Below are 24,155 nucleotides of genomic sequence, written 5' to 3'. Positions count from 1 at the left end.
CTCTGTCCACCGTCAACTACATCCACCGTCAACTACGTCCACCGTCAACTACGTCCACCGTCAACTACGCCGTCCACCGTCATCTACGTCCACCGTGAACTCCGTCCACCGTGAACTACGCTCCGTAATCTCTGTCCACCGTAATCTCCGTCCACCGTAATCCGTCCACCGTAATCTCCGTCCACCGTGATCTCTCACCGTCATCTCGTCACGTCATCTCCGTCCACCGTAATCTACATCTTCCACCGTCAACTACGTCCCCGTCAAACTACGTCCACCGTCACTCCGTCACCGTGATATGGTCCACCGTCATCTCGTGCCACCGTGATCTACGTCCACGTCACCTACGTACGTCCACCGTCAACTACGTCCACCGTCTCTCGTCCACGTGATCTACGTCCACCGTGAACTACGTCCACTGTAATCTCTGTCCACTGTAAACTACGTCCATGTAACTGCATCCACTGTTTCTCCGTCCACTGTAAACTGCATCCACTGTAATCTCTGTCCACTGTAAACTATGTCCACTGTAAACTCCTTCCAGTTACATCCACTGTAAGCTGTTAGTCTATTTGACCTTGTTTCTCAAGTTAGCTGCCTTTGATACAGAATATACCTGATATCTCAAGGTCCAACCTCTCACAGGTCCAACCCTTTCTTAAGTTCCAACTCTCTTATCCGTCCTGTCTCCAGAGCCAGTGCGGTTGTTATGACCTCTACATTTCTCTGACAACCTCATAATACGATCCACCCTCCCTATCCCTGTCAGAGCCAGTCAACCCTCCCTATCCCTCCTCTATCAGAGCTTGTCCAAACCCTGCCTTTCCCTCTTCTATCAGAGCCTGTCCACCTCCCTATCCTCCTCTTCAGAGCTTGTCCACCCTCCCTATCCTCTGTCAGGCAGCCAACCTCCCTATCCTCTTATCAGAGCTTGTCCAACCCTCCCTATCCCTCTCTATCAGAGTTGTCCACCCTCCCTTTCCTCCTCTATCAGAGCCTGTCAACCCTCCCTTTCCCACTCTCTGTCAGAGCTATCCCTCCCTTCCCTCTGTCAGAGCCAGTCACCTCCCTATCCTCTTTCAGGCCATCCAACCCTCCCTATCCCTCCTCTCTTTCTGTCAGAACCAGTCTAACCCTCCTATCCCTCCTCTCTCTCTGTCAGAACCAGTCAACCCTCCCTATCCCTCATCTCTCTTGTCAGAACCAGTCCAACCCTCCTTATCCTCCTCTCTCTCTGTCAGACCAGTCCAACCTCCCTATCCTCCTCTCTCTATCAGAGCCAGTCCAACCCTTCCTATCCTGTCACGGGCCAGTCCAACCCTTATCTACTCTCTCTCTGTCAGAACCAGTCCAACCCTCCCTATCCCTCCTCTCTCTCTGTCAGAACCAGTCTAACCCTCCCTATCCTCCTCTCTCTCTGTCAGAACCAGTCTAACCCTCCCTATCCCTCTCTCTCTCTGTCAGGACAAGTCCCCTCTCGTATCACGGTGGACGTAGATGACGGTGGACGTAGTTGACGGTGGACGTAGTTGACGGTGGACGTAGTTGACGGTGGATGTAGTTGACGGTGGACAGAGATTACGGTGGACGGAGTTCACGGTGGACGGAGATTATAGTGGACGGAGATTACAGTGGACATAGTTTATGTCAGGTCGTTTGCATCATGTAGCTATGATCATACATCATCTAGCATACTGTATGCTACACTGTATGAATTTATATTACATCACAAACTGAGTTCCAGTCCATTCAAATTGTCTTCAATCACCTTCATCTGCTACTAAATTCCTAGAAATTATCCATTTAAATTGTCTTCATTCACCTTCCTCATCTGCATCTAAATTCTTAGAAACACAATGGTTTCTACTTTATTATGCAAGTAATTGAATGTTCTGTATTCACTGCTGTGTCTCAAGAATCTGTCCTTGTATCAAAATGGAACATTATTTAACTTTTAAAAACCAGGTAATGAAACCACCTCCCCCGTCCTCCATCTCCTCTGTTACGACACAACATGACATTGACAAAGAGTGTACACGTACGGAGGCCATACTTGTTAACTTTACAAAAAAGTTGTAGTTTTAGTTTACGTTTAAGTGTCAGCCAATTAAAATTGTCCACGTAGTTGCTTGTGATCAAAGGCTACATGTTAACTGTTCGGAATTTGAACCGTATATAATCATGGCCACCTGGTGAGATTAGCATACGGCAAAATGTGCCATGTTATGTAATAGGAACAGCTAAAATGTAGCCTCAACTACGTCGACAATTTTAATTGGCTGATGCTTAAACTTTTTCTCATGTTTGCAAGTATGGCCTCGTCGTGTCCCAATGCTATTCTAAAATGTTGTCCATCTACTAATACTTATGTTATTCGTATTTAAATATGAAATGTGCATCTTCCAATTCACAACAAACACCACCATTTTATCCTTATCTATACAAGACGAGACCAAAGCCGTTATACAGTAACAACGCACGTGGAGAAGACAGTGGCCATTTCACAACCCTTAGAAAATCCTATTCATTATTAAGGGGATTCAGATCTGGTTTCACAAGAGGGATGAGAAGCACAATATCCAGTACATTTAGGAGGTCACGGTCCTATTTAGCTGGACAAACACATGGGTGTGGAATAAAAACGGAGTGGGAATGGAAACTTCCCTTACCTGATCATTATAAAGATAAACCATTAGACAACAGGTTGTTAGGAGAATTTAACCAGACTCACATATAGAATACAACTGGTAATTTGACCTCACAGCAACACTGCTAATATGATCACATTTAGTCTACAGTACTAACGATTCCGATACTGTTATGGATGGGTGTAGGGTCATTTTAGCATTGGCCAAATGTAGGTTGCCAATAGGCTATGAAAAATCCCCTAGACCTTTGTATTGAATAATGACAGATATCTGTGACAGAAAAGGGCAGCCTCTACCACACACTCATCATAATGACATTGTCACATGTCGTCACATCCTTGTCCCTGAGCTGGAGATTGACCTCTAACTGTGGGGCTTAAAGATCCTTCACAGAGAATCTCACACATATTTCCATTGTATAACATACATAATCATAATTCTCACGTCAAGTTCACATTGTTTTCCTCTGGGGACTCCAGAGGGTAGAGTCAGAGAAGCGAAAACATGAAGCTGTTTGTCACATTAGCTTCCTGGGGTTCTGTTAGACAAGGAGCCTGTCTGGTCTTTGCTGATTAGCTACACACACACACACACACACACTGTTGCTTTGCTGGTTATTGAGATAATTCCACAGGCACTCGGATTCTATTACCATTATTCTATGACCGCAGCAGCAGCCATTGAGTGCTATACAAATCTCCAATCTCAGAAATACAACAGGCATTTTATTGTCATTCAGTCATTGCTCTTTGCTCATGACAATGAGTGTATTAACCAGGAACATTCACGAGTAAGACCTTAAGGTATTTGCCCAGTAAAAGGTGTCCTTTTTTGGCTTTTGATGAATGAAACCAGCATAAAGAGTGAGCATTTCAAAAGGAGGCCAACCAGCATCAATCACCTGAAGAAACAGAGGAGGACTAGCTGCTGAGATGCCAAAATCCTGTCTTTCTTTCATCCACATCCCATGGAGAAAGAGACGGCATAAATATAAGTGAAACTGTAAATCACACACACACACACACACACACACACACACACACACACACACACACACACACACACACACACACACACACACACACAACACACACACACACACACACCACACAACAACACACACACACACCACACACACCACACACACACACATACCCATCTTTGTAAGCGTTTTCAGCTTTAAATTCCTAAAGACACTTTGCTGTCTCCTGGCCACCAGGGGTCAAAGTCTGAGCTAAAGACTAAAGACCGCTGTTCACCCTTGAGACCCCCATACAAAATTCAGCAAACAACTGTATAAGCATGCACACACAAACACACATGCACACACACACACATGCACACACACACAAATGCAGAAAGAGCTAGAATGACCCTAACACACGATTCACACAACATCCCCTCCCGTGGGCATGAACCCCCCCGTCACACACACACACACTGTATGTTCTGGAACAAGAACACTCACCCCCTCCTGACGTGCTGGCGGCTGAGGAATTGCCACAACCCATTCTGCATGGATGCAGCTATCGTCCAAGAAAACGAGAGGAGCTCAAAGAGGAGGGAAAGGAGAAAAGAGCAACAGCCATGTGGAGATGGAAACAGATGAAAGAGGGATGAAAGAAGGAGTTGTTTTATGTCTCTCAGTCACACTGATTTCCTATTTGGTGGTAGGCTCCTGCGCTCTGTGTCCATCCCCTCTGCAGAACTGAATTGAGTGGTGTGTGAAAGCATGGAGATGCTGTTATATACACAGAGGGAGGGGGAGAGAGAGAAAGACAGAGAGAGAGAGAGAGAGAGAGAGAGAGAGAGAGAGAGAGAGAGAGAGAGAGAGAGAGAGAGAGAGATGCTCTGCCCTCATATGATTTTCTCTTTTTCTCCACCCTGACAGGGTTGCCCAGGAAACGGGGGAATGGGGAGGAGGGTGTGGAGCAAGCAGGCCAATGGAGCTCCCAGTTTGGTAAGGAACAAATGATCTATTTAAAAAGGGGACATTATCAATGTTCCAGCTTGTATGTGTGACTTTCCAAATTCCTGATGTGGTAACATGCATGTTAAAATACACAGCTGAAAAGCCTACTCCATTGACACTCAAAGCCCGAAAGCCTTTGAGAAGCCTGACATATCTCACAAATAATATTTTCTTCAAAACCTTCAACTGGGGTCAAACTAAGTTCAGCGTTATGTGATCCTCTTATAAAGCACAACAGCTCCACTAGCCTTTCCTTCTCTGAATGTTTTATTATGTTTCACAAGCCATTTTGGTAACAAGACCTGAGCTTGGATAACTTGCTGTGTACTACTAGCCTACTTGACTTACTCTCAGGGCTCAAATTCCATGGAACCCGAATTGCAGTATTTACGCAATAGCTCCTTTCCCTATGGTCAAATAAACACTATACAAAAAACTAGCTACCACTATCAGATAGGCTTTCCTCACCAGGTAAATGCATCCAGTTTTCACAATAACACGTGTGTGCAGTAGTTTGTAGGCATAGTAAACCAAAAGAACCTGTGTAAGCTACTCATTCCCCTTAAGATAATGGTTCTTATGGTTTCCCGTAGCAACAATGTTCTATTTTTCTGGTCACATAATGTTTCAGGTGTTGATGATACAGTGTTTTGTAATGTCTGGATTCCTTGCTTAAAATGAGCTGGAGCTATGTAGTCAAATTCCTTAATAAATACAGATGTCCTCTGTCCTCTCCAAACCCTGAGGGTAGAACTTTCATTAACTCTGGGTGCACACACACACACACACGCACACACACACACACACGCACACGCGCACACACACGCACACACACAAACACGCACACACACAGGAGCTGCTGAGATCATGAGAATTAAGCTGAATATGCATTGACTGTGAGTGAAGATAAACCCCTTATGTTCACATCACCAATGAACGAACGATCATGGTTCAAACACACCATGACAGTCGTGAAGAGGCACGACAGCGCCTATCCCCCCTCAGGAGACTGAAAACATTTGGCATGGGTCCTCAGATCCTCAAAAAGTTCTACAGCTGCACCATCAAGAGCATCCTAACTGGTTGCATCACCTCCTGGTACGGCAACTGCTCGGCCTCCGACCGCAAGAAGCTACAGAGGATAGTGCATACGGCCCAGTACATCACTGGGGCCAAACTTCCTGCCATCCTGGACCTCTATAACAGTTGGTGTCAGAGGATGGCCCTAAAATTACCAAAGACTCCAGCCACCCTAGTCATAGACTGTTCTCCGGCAAGTGGTACCGGAGCGCCAAGTCTAGGTACAAAAGGCTTCTTAACAGCTTCTATTCCAAGCCACAAGACTCCTGAACAGCTAATCAAATGGCTACCCGGACTATTTGCATTGACCCCCCCCACCCCATTTTTACGCTGCTCTGTTTATTATCTGTGCATAGTTACTTTGACTTTACCTACATGTACATATTAACCTCAATTACCTCGACTAACCTGTGCCCCTGGACATTGACTCTGTAGCCTCGCTACTGTTTTATATTGTTGCTCTTTAATTATTTGTTATTTTTCTATTTTCTTATTTTTTATTTACATTTTTTATTTATTCATTTTTTACTTCAGTTTATGTTAGTAAATACTTTCTTAACACTTGTTTTTCTTAAAACTGCATTGTTGGTTAAGGGCTTGTAAGTAAGCATTTCAATGTAAGGTCTACACCTGTTTTATTCGGCAAATGTCACAAATACAATTTGATTTGACTTGATTTGAACAGCTCGTCTCAATCCTCACCTTTGTGAAATATTATAAATAGACTACAATGATGATTACAGAGCTAGATTACTTTACAGGTTTGCAATTTCAGGAGCCATGACCTCTTTTCATCTCAACGTGTTTTTGAATGACTCATCGCTCAATGTTATTTTTTGTAGTTTTTGGGGCTAATTTCATAAGCCACTGAACAGAGTTCAACGGAAGTGTTGGGATATAATTGCATACAACTGAATCCCCTAATGTTCCCTTCAAACTGAATAGTCCCTCCAAATGAGGTCATATTCAGGCACTTTTTATGATTTGATTGGCACTAATAGATTACAGTAAATGTAATTACCCATGCATCCAGGGGGGGACACTGTTGTCTTGTTTCTCATCCCATTGGCAATGAGCCTACAGGCTACAGAGAAAGCCTAGAACAGCTAATACAACAGGAGTTCAACATTCAAAGACAGCTCGTTTTCAGGACAAGGATATTCTTGTAACTTGATTTGCGGGTGGCCTTAAGTAAGCGTGTCTGATTCTAAATTGTGTTAGTGGTCAGGGCAGATTGCTTGCACGACTGCTCACTGGCTGCTCTAAGACTGGCTGGCCAAGGACCGCCTGCAAATGACACGTGTCACCCACATCCGCAGACAAAGCTCTCTGGGAAAGAGAGTCCACGCGCTAAATAATTCAAGTCCGTTCTCTTCGCTGTGAACAAGATGCCAGCCGTCCATACGTTGCTTTTAGAAGAGGCTTTGCAGGACAGTCCTCAGGTGGGTCAATACTATGTTTATGTTATGTGCCGTTATTGAGAGGAAAGGTCTTGTAGGAGATGTGAAATTGGCTAAACCAGCTCCACTGTTGTAGGCTATTTACTCAACTCGACGATGACAGCTTTGAATTGACTCATTGTTTTGGAAATGTACACTATTCCGCAGTTGCACACTCGCGCATTGGCTATGTATCCGATACAATGTGTCACAAGTCGTACCTAATTCCTATCAGAAACAAATGTCGCCTAAAATGTGCATATTGCTCGAGATTCGAGAATGCCTTTCCCTTTCTAGTGTGAGCAGTGACGTGATGAGTTGCGCATCGCCCGGCCTGTAGTTGGCTGTTGATAAAACAGTGTGCATCAGAACAACGACTGGTTGTTTATTGTGACAGTCACAGTCTTCTGTAGTGTAGACCATTATGTTTTGCGAATTACATGGATGATTTGTTTGACGGAAGTGTTCATATATGTTGTTTTTTAAAAGCCCCGAGTTGGGGCCTCGGCCTATTTTACGGGCTGTTGTAGGGGTTTCTGAGTATGGGAATCCATTGGAATTGGTTAATAGCCTAAACTTCCCAGCTATGGGACTGCAATCTGAAATATATTTCAGTTAGGATTTTAGGCATTGACTTAACCTAATTGTCCAAACCTCTTCGGTTTGGTGGTGTGGGAATTTAATTCAGTTAATATTTGTAGCTGACTGTTATTAATCAAACTCTTAATCAAACTTTATAACACTGTCTTAATTACACGTATTCTAATACTACTTAATAACAGTTAGGCAAAGAGTCTAATTTATATTTTCCTCTTGCAGATACAACCAAATTTAGGCTACATTTCTTTAGGCCAGGCTTCACTGGCACTTATGCTATAATAGGCTGTGTCAAAAAATCAAGCATATTACATGCACTTAAATGATGTTGTATCTTAAATATGTATGTAGTTTACGACTGGGTCCTTTGAGTTTAAGTTCAACATACAGTACCAGTCAAAAGTTTGGACATGCCTACTCATTCAAAGGTTTTTCTTTATTTGTACTATTTTCTGCATTGTAGAATAATAGTGAAGACATCGAAACTATGACATAACACATGGAATCGTGTAGTAACCCAAAAATAGTAAAGCAAGTCAAAATATATTTTATATTTGAGATTTTTCAAGGTAGCCACTCTTTGCTTTGATGACACTCTTGGCATTCTCTCAACCATCTTCACCTGGAATGTTTTTCCAACAGCCTTGAAGGAGTTCCCACATATGTTTAACACTTGTTGGCAACTTTTCCTTCACTCTGCGGTCCAACTCATCCCAAACTATCTCATCCCAAACAATTGGGTTGAGGTCTGGTGATTGTGGAGGCCAAGTCATCTGATGCAGCACTTCATCACTCTCCTTCTTGATGGAGATGTGTTGGGTCATTGTCCTGTTGAAAAAAAATTATAGTCCCACTAAGAACAAACCAGATGGGATGGCGTATCGCTGCAGAATGCTGTGGAAGCCATGCTGGTTAAGCGTGCCTTGAATTGTCCATTGCAATGTCCATTGCTCATGTGTTTTGGCCCAAGCAAGTCTCTTCTTATTATTGGTGTCCTTTAGTAGTGGTTTCTTTGCAGAAATGTGATTTTGAAGGACTGATTCACGCAACCTCCTCTGAACAGTTGATGTTGAGATGGGTCTGTTACTTGAACTCTGAAGTATTTATTTGGCCTGCAATCTGAGGTGCAGTTAACTCTAATGAACTTATCCTCTGAAGCAGAGGTAAGTCTGGGTCTTCCTTTCCTGTGGCGGTCCACATGAGACAGTTTCATCATAGCGCTTGATGGTTTTTGAGACTGTACTTGAAGATACTTTCAAAGTTCTTGACATTTTCCGGATTGACTGACCTTCATGTCTTAGAGTAATGATGGACTGTTGGTTTTCTTTGCTTATTTTAGCTGTTCTTGCCATAATATGGACTTGGTCTTTTACCAAATAGGGCTAACTTCTGTATACCACCCCTACCTTAAATAAAGGTTAAATAAAAACCTTGTCACAACACAACTGATTGGCTCAAACGCATTAAGGAAAGAAATTCCACAAATTAATGTTTTAACAAGGCACACCTGTTAATTGAAATGCATTCCAGGTGACTACCTCATAAAGCTGGTTGAGAGAATGCCAAGAGAGTGCAAAGCTGTCATCAAGGCAAAGGGTGGCTACTTTGAAGAATCTGAAATATAAAATATATTTAGATTTGGTTAACACTTTTTTGGTTACTAAATGATTCCATATGTGTTATTTCATAGTTTTGATGTCTTCACTATTATTCTACAATGTAGAAAATAATACAAATAAAGAAAAAGTAGGTGTCCAAACTTTTGACTGGTACTGTATGCCTGTGGCTTGTGTCTTGCTCTGCATATTTCAGAATAGTTCTTCCTATTCAAATCATGGAATCAATTTGAGTGAGTGACTTTCTAGTCCCTCACATTTCAAATCAGCATATTTATGAATAAAGGGGCTAGGCCTACATATGGTGTGTAAATACAGTTGAAGTCGGAAGTTTACATACACCTGAGCCAAATACATTTAAACTCAGTTTTTCACAATTCCTGACATTTAATCCTAGTAAAAATTCCCTGATTTAGGTCAGTTAGGATCTCCACTTCATTTTAAGAATGTGAAATGTCAGAATAATATTAGAGAGAATGATTTATTTCAGATTTGATTTATTCCATCACATTCCCAGTGGGTCAGAAGTTTACATACACTAAATTAGTATTTGGTAGCATTGCCTTTAAATTGTTTGACTTGGGTCAAATGTTTCGGGTAGCCTTCCACAATAAGTTGGGTGCATTTTGGCCCATTCCTCCTGACAGAGCTGGTGAAACGGAGTCAGGTTTGTAGGCCTCTTTGCTCGCACACGCCTTTTCAGTTCTGCCCACAAATTTTCTGTACGATTGAGGTCAGGGCTTTGTGATGGCCACTCCAATACCTTGACTTTGTTATCCTTAAGCCATTTTGCCACAACTTTGGAAGTATGCTTGGGGTCATTGTCCATTTGGAAGACCCATTTGCGACCAAGCTTTAACTTCCTGACTAATGTCTTGAAATGTTGCTTCAATACTTTCACATCATTTTCCTGCCTCATGATGCCATCTATTTTGTGAAGTGCACCAGTCCCTCCTGCAGCAAGGCACCCCCACAACATGATGCTGCCACACATGTGCTTCACGGTTGGTATGGTGTTCTCCGGCTTGCAAGCCTCCCCTTTTTCCTCCAAACATAATGATGGTCATTATGGCCAATCAGTTCTATTTTTGTTTCATCAGACCAGAAGACAATTCTCCAAAAAGTGTGATCTTTGTCCCCATGTGCAGTTGCAAACCTTAGTCTGGCTTTTTTATGGCGGTTTTGGAGCAGTGGCTTCTTCCTTGCTGAACGGCCTTTCAGGTTATGTCGATACAGGACTCATTTTACTGTGGATATAGATACTTTTGTACCTGTTTCCTCCAGCATCTTCACAATGTCCTTTGCTGTTGTTCTGGGATTGATTTGCACTTTTCGCACCGAAGTACATTCATCTCTAGGAGACAGAACACGTCTCCTTCCTGAGCGGTATGGCGGCTGCGTAGTCCCATGGTGTTTATACTTGCGTACTATTGTTTGTATAGATGAACGTGGTACCTTCAGGCGTTTGGAAATTGCCCCCAGGGATGAACCAACCTTGTGGAGGTCTCCAATTATTTTCTGAGGTCTTGGCTGATTTCTTTTGATTTCCCATGATGTCAAGCAAAGAGGCACTGAGTTTGAAGGTAGGCCTTGAAGTACATCCACAGGTACACCTCCAATTGACTCAAATGATGTCAATTAGCCTATCAGAAGCTTCTAAAGCCATGACATAATTTTCTGGAATTTTCCAAGCTGTTTAAAGGCACAGTCAACTTCGTGTATGTAAACTTCTTACCCACTGGAATTGTAATACAGTGAATTCTAAGTGAAATAATCTGTCTGTAAACAATTGTTGGAAAAATGATTTGTGTCATTCATAAAGTAGATGTCCTAACCGACTAGCCAAAACTATAGTTTGTTAGCAAGATATTTGTGGAGTGGTTGAAAACAACAAGTTTTAATGACTCCAACATAAGTGTATGTACATTTCTGATTTCAGCAGTATAAATCATTAAATAAAGGTGTGTGCCTCTTTGCCGCACCCATACCAGCTTACCACACTGTGCCGGTCTCCAGACAATTACAGGCTGAATGTCTTAAAAGCTTATCCCTCATTTGGTCTATGTCAGCATTTTTCAATCTGTCTAGTGTCTGGCTGGCTGCCTCCCTTCTGCCTGCCTGTCTGTTTATTCCATTGCCACATTGCCTGCCTATCTATCTGCCACTTGTCATAGGTTTCTGTGTGTCCTTCTCTTCTCTACAGACTCGCTCCTTGCTCAGTGTGTTTGAGGAGGATGCAGGGACGCTCACAGACTACACCAACCAGCTGCTTCAGTCCATGCAGAGGGTGTATGGAGCCCAGGTAACACGCACATAGGCACACACATGCAATCTAGGGTTGGGCGGTATCCAGATTTTCATATTGTCATACCATCCTTCTCTCACGCTGGAATTTACGGTATTACAGGCTTAGTACACAAGGGGGAGCCAAAATAGTGCGTTGGGCGTCTATTACCAGAATGATAACAAAATTAGCACAATAGATCATTTCCATGGAGGCTGCTCACTAATTTATGCTAACGATCCCAAATGAAAATAAACAAATTGCAAAGATGGGCAATCCAACTCATAAAGTTATACATATATTTGTAGGAGCTACCGAATGTCATGTTTGGTGAGTTTGTACATTTTCAAGCGAATGTGAACGAGAGACATTGTGCAAATGAACAAAGTTTTGACTCATTCAGTACTGGCTCTGGAGCAGCGTGTGTTCACACTGTGTCTGTGTGGAGTCTGGAGTCGCTAGGGCAACGGGCCTGCCTGCTCTGCTCAGGGAAGATGGGGGAGGAGAAGACAGGTGAGAACAGAGAGCAGAAAAAAACAAGGAATTCAAGATAGCAGTGGCAGCTGTACAGAACTCATCCAAAGGGCTTTGACTTCTCAAACACGGAAGAAAGCTAACACGATATGATGCCCGTCACCTTATTATTTCAGCCACTTACTAGATAGCAAGTTAAAGTAGGGGTCATGTTAACGCATCATTCTGAGTTTTTCACGCAGAAAAAAATAATACAACGCATAATAAATATCTTCCTGCATTTTGTAAACTCATATCTAAAAGGCTTCTTATGGTAATTTCTGCTCGGCATCAGACCCATTTTGTGCTTCAGCTGCAGTTCTTAACTGGAATGAGAATTCACGAACGGGCATTATATCAACAGACAGCGTTCCCACTGATGTGTAGTATATCAACAGACAGCGTTCCAACTGATGTGTAGTATATCAACAGACAGCGTTCCAGGGACTGATGTGTAGTATATCAACAGACAGCGTTCCAACTGATGTGTAGTATATCAACAGACAGCGCTCCAAACTGATGTGTAGTATATCAACAGACAGCGCTCCAACTGATGTGTAGTATATCAACAGACAGCGCGTCCAACTGATGTGTAGTATATTCAACAGACAGCGTTCCCACTGATGTGTAGTATATCAACAGACATCGTTCCCACTGATGTGTAGTATATCAACAGACATCGTTCCAACTGATGTGTAGTATATCAACAGACAGCGCTCCAACTGATGTGTGTAGTATATCAACAGACATCGTTCCCACTGATGTGTAGTATATCAACAGACATCGTTCCAACTGATGTGTAGTATATCAACAGACAGCGCTCCAACTGATGTGTAGTATATCAACAGACAGCGTTCCAACTGATGTGTAGTATATCAACAGACAGCGCTCCCACTGATGTGTAGTATATCAACAGACAGCGCTCCAACTGATGTGTAGTATATCAACAGACAACAGCGCTCCCACTGATGTGTAGTATATCAACAGACAGCGCTCCCACTGATGTGTAGTATATCAACAGACAGCGCTCCCACTGATGTGTAGCTTCTTTTCTCCAGTACTTTTCTTGGTGTAGCCAGCCTATTTTTCTCAGTTAAAATGCAAGATTAACTTTAGGCAAAACATTAGGAAATGTAGGTTACTACATTATTTCTATGATGGGCCTAAACATTAGAAATATGACGGCCATGCATCGTTTTTGCCAAAAAAATACCTTGCTTTTTCATTGGAAGCGCATTTACTTGTGTGGCTGCCGGCCAAATAGCGTTGTCACCTGATGAAAAATATCTTTCGGTCAAATGTGTTGCACTAATGTATTTTCTTTGAAGGAAAACTATATGTGCACATCCCTGATCACTCTATTGAAGAAAAAAAACACTGACATCCAATAAAACGCGACCCCTGTCAATACACAGCTGAACTCACCCGCTCCCTCTTTCTCCTATTGTGCTATTTACAAACAAAGGTGTGACTGGCTCAACTGTGCTGAGGAAAAAAGTAAGCTTTATAATGTCACCAGTGACATTGTGATCTGCTGTATCTCCTAACACATTGCACAAGTTGACTGCAGGTATTTACTTCAAAAATACCTACAAATATGACAATTTATTGAAAAACTTCAAATAAATGGTTTCTACGGCATTGACAGTATTGGAAAAACCATCCCGTGGCTATTTCCAAGTTCCCCAGTATACGGTTTATATGGTATACCGCCCAAGCCTAGTCCAATCCAATTTGAAGTCATTGATTCTTTATGTGAGGATACAATAGCTTAGTTTGCATGATGTGTGCAGTTTCTGAGAGTTAGTTTCCTGTAAGACGGGTCATCCAGAGGATAAACTGCTAATGACATCACTTCCTGTGTTCTTCAGAGTGAGATGGGATTGGCTACAGAACAGCTGTCCAGACAGCTACTGGAGTATGAGAAGCAAGTATGTCTCATTGAGAATATTGGACAACGCTCATGTACTTAACTGCAGTGTATTGCGATATACCTGTTACCTAGCATTATTTCAGAAAGCATAAGACTTTAAATGTATGTAGTTCTGTCCTTGAGCTCTTGTCCATTAATATTCTGTATTATGTCATTTTTTTACGTTTTGTGTGGACCCCAGGTAGAGTAGCTGCTGCAATAGCAACAGCTAATGGGGATCTAATAACTAAATAAGACTTCTACCATTGGATTTGTTAGCATATTGTTCCTTTACAGGAGAGAGCAGCATGCCAGCAATTTGATGGGAATTTAGTATTTCTAACATCATAGCCTCAATGTTGATTTGGAATGTGCTAAATTCAGTGTTTTATGACATTTTTAAGTCACGTATTGTTTTCTTCAGAATTTTGCCCTTGGTAAAGGTGACGAGGAGGTGATCAGCACACTGCAGCAATTTGCAAAAACTGTGGGGGAGGTGAGGCTAGTGCATCTGTGCATGTTTGTGTTACTGGGTTTGTGAGCATGCTGTTTACACAGGGAGGGTTTGTGTGCATATAGGAGTTTCTGGTCTGAGAAGAGTGAGTGTCAACGACAGTGTGTGGATGTGTGCAACAGTCATGGAATATATGGAGGTGGATAAAATATTCCCCAAATATACCCTGTCACAATTGTATGCATTGGAAGTTGAATTATAGGCTTTCCCTCGTCATTACAACTGACCCGTTTCAACATTAGAGCATTCACCAGCTCTCTGTAGAGGCTATGGCCTCCAGGATGAGGTAGAGAGACCAGTTGCGGTACAGCCAGGTAGAGAATCACTCTGGCTTTCCTGGAGGTGGAGGTGTAGTCTAGTGGTTAAGCGCTTTGGGCCAGTAACTGAAAGGTCGAATCCCCCAGCCGACTATGTGAAAAAAATGTCAATGTGCCCTTGCGCAAGGCACTTAACCCTAATTGCTCCTGTAAATCGCTCTGGATAAGAGTGTCTACTGAAATGTAAAAACTGTTACTTTAGACAGATGGATTGAGCCATAGGGGGTCTGTGGGCCTGGCTGGCTAGCCTGTGCTGGAGAGGCATTAGAGCAGTCATTGTTTGCCCTTCTGGCCTAACTACACAGGCCTAAAGAATGCATCCATCTTCCTGCAGATTACACCTAATCCTGCTCTGACCTTAGGTTCACACTACTGCAGGTGTTGTACACCACTGTGTGTTTACTTGGTAGATGGTTTAGCACTTATCTGAATTTGGCTTCTTTGAATATGACTTGATAGTGAAATGAACCAGTCCAAGTCGAGGATAGCTCCATAGGGTATATGCTTTATATTGGTAAGAAATTACAGGATGAGATTCATCTTCAGACCAAGAACATGTGTTTTGACTGGTTCTCAATTACACAATAGGATTTGTCTGTGTGATGATCAGTAATTTGAATGAACTGCTTTTCAACTTCCTTTTGAAACACAATCAATCAACCCCTGCTGTTTTCAGGGTGCCTCCGGGTAATTTAGTTCTCTCTTCTCCCCAGCTGAATACACTACACTCAGAGCTGGCCACTCAGATGGCTGACAGGATGATCTTTCCCATGATCCAGTTCAGAGAGAAGGACCTTACAGGTAGACACAAACACTTGCTCATCAGCCTGTTGCTTTCACTCATTTTGAATATAATCTGTATGTGATTGATTCTGGTTTTGTGATTTGTCATGGTTTTTGACACTGAATCTGTATTTGACTTCTCAGAGATAAGCACATTGAGAGAAATATTTGGCATCGCCTCTGATGGTATGTATGGGTTTCTCAAATTTGATATGATTTTGTTTTGGAGTTGGTATTATACAGTAGCTGACCGTCTCAGCTCATGTCCACTCCTTCCCCCTCACAGAGCATGAGGCTGCCATGGTCAAGTACAGCAGACTGCCCAAGAAGAAGGAGAATGAGAAGGTAGTGATGGGGACTGTATGAGACCTATACTAGCCAAATCTCTAACAGTACAACAACGCACTGGTAGTACCTGTTAACAATGCACTGGTAGTACCTGTTAACAATGCACTGGTAGTACCTGTTAACAATGCACTGGTAGTACCTGTTAACAATGCACTGGTAGTACCTGTTAACAATGCACTGGTAGTACTGTAAACTGGTACAATAGATAACATTGCCTCATAATAGTTGAGAGGTCATGACATACATTAGTTTAGAGATCATGTTGCTCTACTTAGCTCTCCCTCTGAATTGCTGGGTATATGGTGTGCGGACAGGTAGCCTAGAGGTTAAGAGTGTTGGGCCAGTAAACGAAAGGTCACAATCTGTCTGTGCCCTTAAGCAAGGCACTTAACCCTAATCGCTCCTGTAAGTCGCACCGGATAAGAGCGTGTGTGTGTGTGTGTGTGTGTGTGTGTGTGTGTGTGTGTGTGTGTGTGTGTGTGGTGTGTGTGTGTGTGTGGTGTGTGTGTGTGTGTGGTGTGTGTGTGGTGTGGTTGTGTGTGTGTGGTGTGTTGTGTGTGTGTGTGTGTGTGTCTGATTAACTACTGTGTTATGGTGCAGGTGAAAGCCGAATTGGTAGGGGAGGTGGCCTACTCCAGGAGGAAGCAGCACCAGGCCTCCATGCAGTATTATTGTGCCCTCAACGCCCTGCAGTACCGCAAGAGAGTGGCCATGCTGGAGCCCATGCTTGGTTACACACAGGCCCAGGTACCAACACACACCCAAATCCACATTGCAAGTCGTTAACCCAATATCAACACACTCTTTACTCCTACCGCAATAAACCAGGACACCACACACTGCTGTGGTCCTATAGCAAGTCAGAACTGGAGAAGCAATGAATGTCTTCTCTCTTTGTGTCCCTCTCAGATCAACTTCTATAAGAAAGGCATAGATCTAGTTTCAAAGAAAATGGACAGCTTCCTGGGGTCAGTGTCCAGCATGACACAAAATATCGAGGCTCAGTTGGACTCAGAGGCTGAGGCCATGCGTATGACCCAGAGAGAGCTGCTCTCCATGGAGGACACGGTCTACATGCCTGACCGCGACTCCGCCCCTGTCAACCGCACGCTCATACAGAAGGCAGGCTACCTCAACATCAGGAAGTAAGGCTCTGTTTGATTAAGTTCAATTCACTCAGTCCTTCATTCAATGCTCTTTTTTTCAATTTGGTGTGTCAGTGTTCAATGTCTTGTCCTTGTTTGATGTTTTCAGGCTATAGCTGGATGTGTTAAATTGTGAACGATTGTGACACTATTGTCTGCAGGTCTTGTTTTTATTCCGTATCAAAGGAAACATTAATGAATGTGTCAAACTACAATTACAAGTTGTCTCAAAGTTACACTCTTTGTACTTCAGTGAATACAATTTGTTTGTCAGCTCTGGCAAGGTGGGCTGTCTGCTACGATTATAGCTAAATATAAGAAGAAAACTTGGCTTGAGGTAGAATTGCAGAACTAACGTTGTGATTTAGTAAAGTGTCAGAGCTGTCAAATACAGTCTTTTTCTCATAGACATCGCCAGTCTTTGACAAATGTCTGCAGCACAAAATAAAAGGTTCTGCAGAATGCCATTTTATTTAATGACACATCTGTCGCAAATGCTTGTCAAGCGCAGCTATGCCAAAAGATAATTAGTTCTCCGTTTTTTTTATGGACAGATTTGAGTCATACAAAAAGTTTTGCGATTTGAGCTGTCAGCACTTTCTGATTGCTTTTAGATTTCAGATTGAGATGTTTAGTTCTAGTAGCTGAGTCATGGAGACGACAGCTGCTCCAACACTGTGAACTGGGTGGTGTTCACTAGGAACGAAATGGAAGCAAATGGGGGAAAGGACTACCTGAATTATTGTTTTCGTTTTACGTTGGAGAAGTTTAACCTATTTGTTTCTATGGTGTGCAGTAATGAATACAACCCTTTTCTGCTCCCCCACAGTAAGACGGGCCTAGTCACCACAGCCTGGGACCGGCTTTACTTCTTCACCCAGGGAGGGAACCTCATGTGCCAGCCGCGAGGGGCAGTGGCAGGGGGCATGGTGCTAGACCTGGATAACAGCTCTGTCATGGCCGTAGAGTGCGAGGACAGACGCTACTGTTTTCAGATCACCTCCCCCAATGGTAAAACGTATGTACGCTAAGTATTCACACTTCATCCTCACCGAGACCCTCACTGGTCACGCACAGATTTGTGAGGAAGACTTCTTATGAGCCTACAAACAGTGTTATGTTTTAATTTTGTTATTGGGATTTTGCAGGTCAATGATTCTACAAGCAGAGAGCAAAAGGGAATATGAGGAAGTATGTATCATACCAGTCAAATCTTTTGTACCTGTTTGTTTCATAGGTTTCTTTCATCCATGTGTTAAAAGCCATTGTTACGTTTTCATTCATGAAAGTTCTTCTTGCCTGCCTGTCACAAGCTGCATTAGAGGAGCTATTTGAAATGTCTGATGTTTGTTGAGCAATGGATGTGAGTCTAATACTTTCCTCCGTTTCTCATCTCCAGTGGATTTGCACTTTGAACAATATCTCCCGACAGATCTACCTGACTGACAACCCTGAGGTACATTATATATACTCTCTCTAATCAATACAGTGAGATAAGTAGTAAATCAGTAGTATGTAATAGCACTTGAAAGAAGTCACAATGAATAAATCAATATTTTGTTGTGTGTGTGATAAGGCGAAGACAGACATGTTTAAAAAATATATATATGTTTACACCAAGCCCATTCTATATGAGTAGCAGCAGGGCACTGTGATTGACTGATACAGGACAGGATGTTTCCAGAGTCCAGTATAGCCCTAGAGACTTTGCAGGGGGCTGATTATGCTCTGGTCTGGTCTAGTTTTTAGCAGATTTCCTGATTGTTTTAGAGATGATTGTGCTCCCATGGGATATCTCTAAACTGGGATATGGTGTTTTACAGATGAAAGATCTTAATTTGATCATTCTTTTACTGCATAGCAGGACATGCCAATTTATAATGTATTTCAGTTTTTAAAAGGTGTTCAATTTTCACTTTGAAATGTCAGACTTGATTTGCCCTAAAGAAAAATGTATCAACCACTACAAAAATGTACATGAATTATAATCCACATAATAATCCACATGTCCTGTTGCGTCAGGATTATTTTCCTGTTGTAGCAAACTGGGTCAAATGAAGATCCTACATCTGGATGGCACCATTATCAGAGGCTGCTGATTCCACCCAGTTGAACTTAAACCCATTCTCTATGCACATAACAAGACAGACTAAGAGGCTCTATCTATACTGTGTGTGTATGCATGCTTGTGGGTGCATATGTGTGCGTGCACCAGCGGGTTCTGCATGTTCAGAAGTATGCTTTGCCTTAATTTGTACACATAAACAAATGCATCGTATGTTCTGTTACTTCGTCTCTGACCTCATGGCTCCCTAGTGCCCGTGGGTAATTTGTTTATTCCAAACAAACCAGGAAGCAACTCTGGCAAGATGCAAACAACTGATGGGTTAGTGTAAGGTCAAGTACTGCTTCCAATTGATACTTTTCATAGGCCTAATTGGTGTACATAGCCTGTTATGTATTATGTAAGTCTTTTAATACTCTATTGATGACAGTGAAGAAGGTTGGTTTGATCCCAGACTACTTCTATACCTGCCTCAAACTAAATAATTTCCCCAGTATAATCAACCAAACTACGCCCTCTTGTGGCACCATGTGTTAGTCACAGAGCATAATGTTAGGACTTTTATTATTATTACAGTGTAATGACAGAAACTGCACCCTGTTCCCCTCTTTAGGCAGTGGCCATCAGACTGAACCAGACAGCCATTCAGGCGGTCACTCCCATCACCAGCTTTGAGAAGAGAGGAGAGGGCTCACCCAACCCAGACAGGTTAGCCTCAATCATGCAGAGGAAACACCTTGCTTTTTTTGAAATAACACATATATGCATGTGTTATTTCAGGAATTCTGATAGTACACTCACACACTTATTTTTCTCTTCCTCTCTCTTCATTTCCCTCCCTCTCTCTGCAGGGCTAAGCCAGGTGGGATGCAGTCCTCTAGCGGTGCGTCCCAGAAGACCTCCAGTGCTCCTGAGCCAGAGGACCTGATAGTTCCCGGGACACCCATCCAGTTTGACATCATGTTGCCTGCCTCGGAGTTCCAGGACCAGAACAGGGCCGGAGGGAGGTAAGATCGTCACCACAGGGCTGGCGTGTCAGAACCAGTTCTTGTACGCTGATTTGTACAATAATAGCTCAACTGGGTTTAATTGTGTGTGTTTCTTCGCTGACAGGCGTACAAACCCTTTCGGAGAAACAGACGATGACTGCTCCCCTGAAAGCGACGGTAGGAGTGTCTCCATTCCAGTTTTCATTAGTACTGTACTCTTTATGGACTACATATCCCCTGATCCTCTCTGTCTCCTGATGTGTGTGCCTGTCTGCATGTGTGTGTGTGTAGACTCCCTGCTGCAGCAGGTGTTTGCGGTGCGGTTCCTGGGCTCCATGGCGGTGCGTTCGGGACAAACCCAGGAAGTGATCTATGAGGCCATGAGACAGGTGCTGGCGGCTCGAGCCATCCACAACATCTTCAGAACCACAGAGTCCCATCTCATGGTCACGAGCAGCTGTCTCAGGTACAGTAACCGGTCAAACAGCAGACCCATGAAAGTGCTTACAGAGTTTAACCTTGCCACTGTGCTTCTGACAACTATGTTGATTCATTGTGTTCTCTTTTTTGTTATCTTTACCACAGGTTGATTGACCCCCAGACACAAGTCACAAGAATCGGTGTAAGGGCCTGAAAATGTAACCTTAGTAGGCTGCTTTCACACAGGCAGCCCAATTCTGATCTTTTTTCCACTAACTGGTCTTTTGACCAATCAGATCGGCTCTGAAAAAGATCTGATGTGATTGGTCAAAAGAACAATTAGTGGAAAAATATCAGAATTGGGCTATCTGTGTAAACGCAGCAGTATACTGTATTTATCAGTGTAATGTTGTCTGTTCACTAGTGCTTCACTCTTGGTGATAGCACTAAGGTTTCAGTATGAATTAATCATTATTGGTCCTGCTCTCTCTCCTCTTCCTCCCTCACAGTTCCAGCTACAGGAGGTGACCCAGTTTGTGGCCCACCAGGAGAACGGCAGGCTGATGGGCTTTGTGGTGGAGGGGCGAGACTGGAGCGAGGATGACGAGGAGGGAGAGCCCTCCTTTAGTGCTTTTGTCTTTGAGAGCAACACAGAGGGGGAGAAGGTAAGGCATCTTAACACACATTCATGTGTTGGGCTCACTATGGCACAGAGCCTTCAGTCAGTGAATTTACTTGTCTTTTACTTGTCATGGGTTCATCTGTTTCACAATGTAATTTGTGTCATCTTCATTCACAGATATGTTACACGATAAGCTTGGGGAAGGATATTATGGAGGCAAAGAAGGTATGTTTTTAAATCAATCTCAATTTATTCATTCTCAATCTAACCATAATGTGTGTCTGTGTGTGTGTGTGTGGTGTGTGTGTGTGTGTGTGTGTGTGTGTGTTGTGTGTGTGTGTGTGTGTGTTGTGTGTGTGTTGTGTGTGTGTGTGTGTGTGTGTGTGTGTGTGTGTGTGTGTGTGTGTGGTTGGGTGTGTGTGTGTGTGTGTGTGTGTGGTGTGTGTGTGTGTGTGTAAAGGACCCAGAGGCTCTAGTCCAGCTGTTGAAGAACATGCCTCTGACCAACGAGGGCAAGTTCCTCCTGCTGGACAGCGAGACAGGCAACACGGCTAACGGAGGAGCACCGGATGAGGAGGAGTCTGAGGCCTAGCCAGGCCCAGGGGAGCGTCTGAGGTTCCCCCAACAAACACCTCCTCACGTGGGGTTTCGGTGTTCTCTGGAGCGCTACCCCTGACTTTAATCTGGTACTACCTGTTGACCACTTGACCAGGAAAAACTCCTGGGTCTATATGGTGTATCCCTTATGACCACAAGAGTGACGTACAGGTACTTATACAAAGGGACAATGTTTAGGTTTACTATTTACGTTATTTCACTCTTTTTCACTGGTGGAATGAATATCCTCAGCCACCCTGTCAGTTTAAACTGGGACCTCCAACACTAATACACTTACATTTCATAACTTTGAGTTTAGTGGTACCATTGTGTCTGTGCTGCAGTAGAAGTATTGTGTAGAGATGGATGGCCGTGACATCTTACTTTTCAGCAGCACTTAATATACAACTATCATTCCTATAGGACAATATTGCACTTCCAAGGTTTCTATTTAACCAAAGGCTTGATGTCTGTAGTAAAATGCACTAACTTCAGATGTTGTTATGCAGCATTCTAAAGTAAGGAAAATGAAAAGGAAAGGGTTTTAGGCCAATCGGATAGCGTGTTAACCCACGTTGGCCGACATCCACATAGCATGTTAGATAACTTGTAACGCGGCTGCATGGGATTTGTCAGATATAAAGTTGGGTGTGACTTCGTTGCATTCCATGGCAGTGTCTGCGATAAGGTAATGCAAGGAGCCGCTTGTGGATTTGACAGCTGTAACGCAGTTCCACCTCCGACTCCGTCAAAACAACTGCTATTCGGATGACGGCTAGCGCAGATCTGATAGAATCTAGCCCTTAATTCTATTGGCTTCATAGAATCTGAAAATCGAAACAAAACACTAATGGCAAAGGGGAAATCACTGATGCATTGCATTTTCTTTTGATCGGGCATTGCATTCCTGCGTGTATGTTCTCTTAGCCCTGATTAACCTGCAATACTAAACGTCATGTATGTGCTGTTTCTGAATGTAAGATGTTCTTGTAGTGTGGAATAATAACGACAATAGGTCAAAGCTCGACTTTGTGTGGACCGCGAGGTCATTCAGTGTTGACCAAGGTGTTTGCTTGCATGCCGAGATGATTGGCAACTTTAAAACAGCTTTTACAGAGTTTTGTCTGAGTGTAGGTGTTTTTCTTAGTCGGTCGTATTGTAAGGCCTAACATGCCGACCAGACCACTTGCGCGCATGTTGATTTTGACCACCCACACCAGACTCGATCAGGGCATGCAGGTTGAAATATCAAAACAAACTCTGAACCAACTATATTAACTTGGGGACAGGTTGAAAAGCATTAAACATGTATGGCAATTTAGCTAGATAGCTTGTTGCTAGCTAATTTGTCCTGGGATATAAACATTGGGTTATTTTACCTGAAAGGCACAAGGTCCTCTACTCTGACAATTAATCCACAGATAAAAGGGTAAACCGAGTCTGTTTCTAGTAATCTCTCCTCCTTCAGGCTTCTTCATCTTCTTTGGACTTTATATGGTGGTGGGCAACCAACTTTAAGGTGGGACATGAGCCGTGTGGTCAGAATGTAACTCAGCTCCCTCCTTTTCCCTCAAGGGCTTTTATGACATTCTGTTTAAATGGCTGTCTATAGACAGAGTGGGTTTTGCATTCCTGCATTGTTTACTCATTAAACCACGAAGGAGTCATTTTAGGGTCAAATCCTAAATTGTATGTAAATCAAATTTTGACTTTGTCATGCATTGATGTCAATGGGAGACTAAGTGAAAATTTAACTTAAACGGACGTTAGGATTCTCCCCCTAGAGAGGATCCATCTTCTGTAATCCTCCTTAGTGTCTTCCCTTCATGTTGCTGCAACTCCCTTGTGTTCCCTCTGCTTCCTAAGTAAAATGTACTGTCAGGGAAAATATATACAAGCCATCTGGAAAATGTACTAAAAGTGGCAAGTGCATTGTTCTCCTTTGCTGGAATTTCTCTTTTGTAAATGACCTTTGGTTGTATATGACTTCCCATAAGGCTTTACACTTTAGGAAACGTTAACATTCAATCTTTAATAAAAATATAAGTGACATTTTCTTACTGCCTTGAGTATTTTTTATTATTTATACACAGGGTTTGAGAAATGGGGTGGAAAGTAGGGGAGTGGCGTTACATTTGGCATCAGCGTGTAGGGGGTTTGTAAGGTTGTAATCATTACCTTTGATAGTGTACAGCATTGTGGACAGGGGACATCATACTGCACGATGAGGCACATTGAAGCTGTCGAACAGGTTGTTGAGGTACATTGTACTTACTTTTTAAATGTGGATAGAC

At 42.9% G+C, this 24,155-nt stretch overlaps 2 protein-coding genes across 3 annotated transcripts in view; one reads left to right on the top strand and one right to left on the bottom strand.

The window, feature by feature from the left end:
- LOC111972362 (overexpressed in colon carcinoma 1 protein) overlaps positions 1 to 4,336 on the bottom strand; it is an 11,627-nt gene extending 7,291 nt beyond the window's left edge. Inside the window, exon 1 of the mRNA XM_023999393.3 lies at positions 4,117 to 4,336. Coding sequence (XP_023855161.1) covers positions 4,117 to 4,159 — 43 coding nt within the window. The 5' untranslated portion in view covers positions 4,160 to 4,336. The remainder of the gene's footprint in view (positions 1 to 4,116) is intronic.
- A 2,556-nt stretch (positions 4,337 to 6,892) lies between these two features.
- On the top strand, positions 6,893 to 23,918 carry LOC111972076 (DCC-interacting protein 13-beta). Of its 2 annotated transcripts, XM_023998917.3 has the most exons (20): positions 6,893 to 7,142; positions 11,556 to 11,654; positions 14,021 to 14,080; positions 14,486 to 14,557; positions 15,606 to 15,693; positions 15,820 to 15,861; positions 15,962 to 16,020; positions 16,624 to 16,770; positions 16,933 to 17,168; positions 17,998 to 18,186; positions 18,317 to 18,359; positions 18,568 to 18,624; positions 19,847 to 19,941; positions 20,085 to 20,240; positions 20,347 to 20,399; positions 20,514 to 20,688; positions 20,808 to 20,844; positions 21,152 to 21,307; positions 21,442 to 21,489; positions 21,725 to 23,918. In XM_023998917.3, the coding sequence occupies exons 1-20, from the start codon at positions 7,089 to 7,091 to the stop codon at positions 21,854 to 21,856; spliced, it is 1,998 nt and encodes a 665-aa protein (XP_023854685.1). In that variant the 5' UTR covers positions 6,893 to 7,088; the 3' UTR covers positions 21,857 to 23,918. The 2 variants fall into 2 exon arrangements, with proteins under 2 accessions (XP_023854685.1, XP_023854686.1); XM_023998918.3 differs by lacking the exon at positions 14,486 to 14,557.
- The last annotated feature ends 237 nt before the right edge of the window (positions 23,919 to 24,155 follow it).

Source organism: Salvelinus sp. IW2-2015, linkage group LG13, assembly GCF_002910315.2.
Source record: "Salvelinus sp. IW2-2015 linkage group LG13, ASM291031v2, whole genome shotgun sequence".
NCBI classification, from domain to species: Eukaryota; Metazoa; Chordata; class Actinopteri; order Salmoniformes; family Salmonidae; genus Salvelinus; species Salvelinus sp. IW2-2015.
Note: the sequence above shows the minus strand (reverse complement) of the source record. Positions and strands in the feature narration are given on the sequence as shown.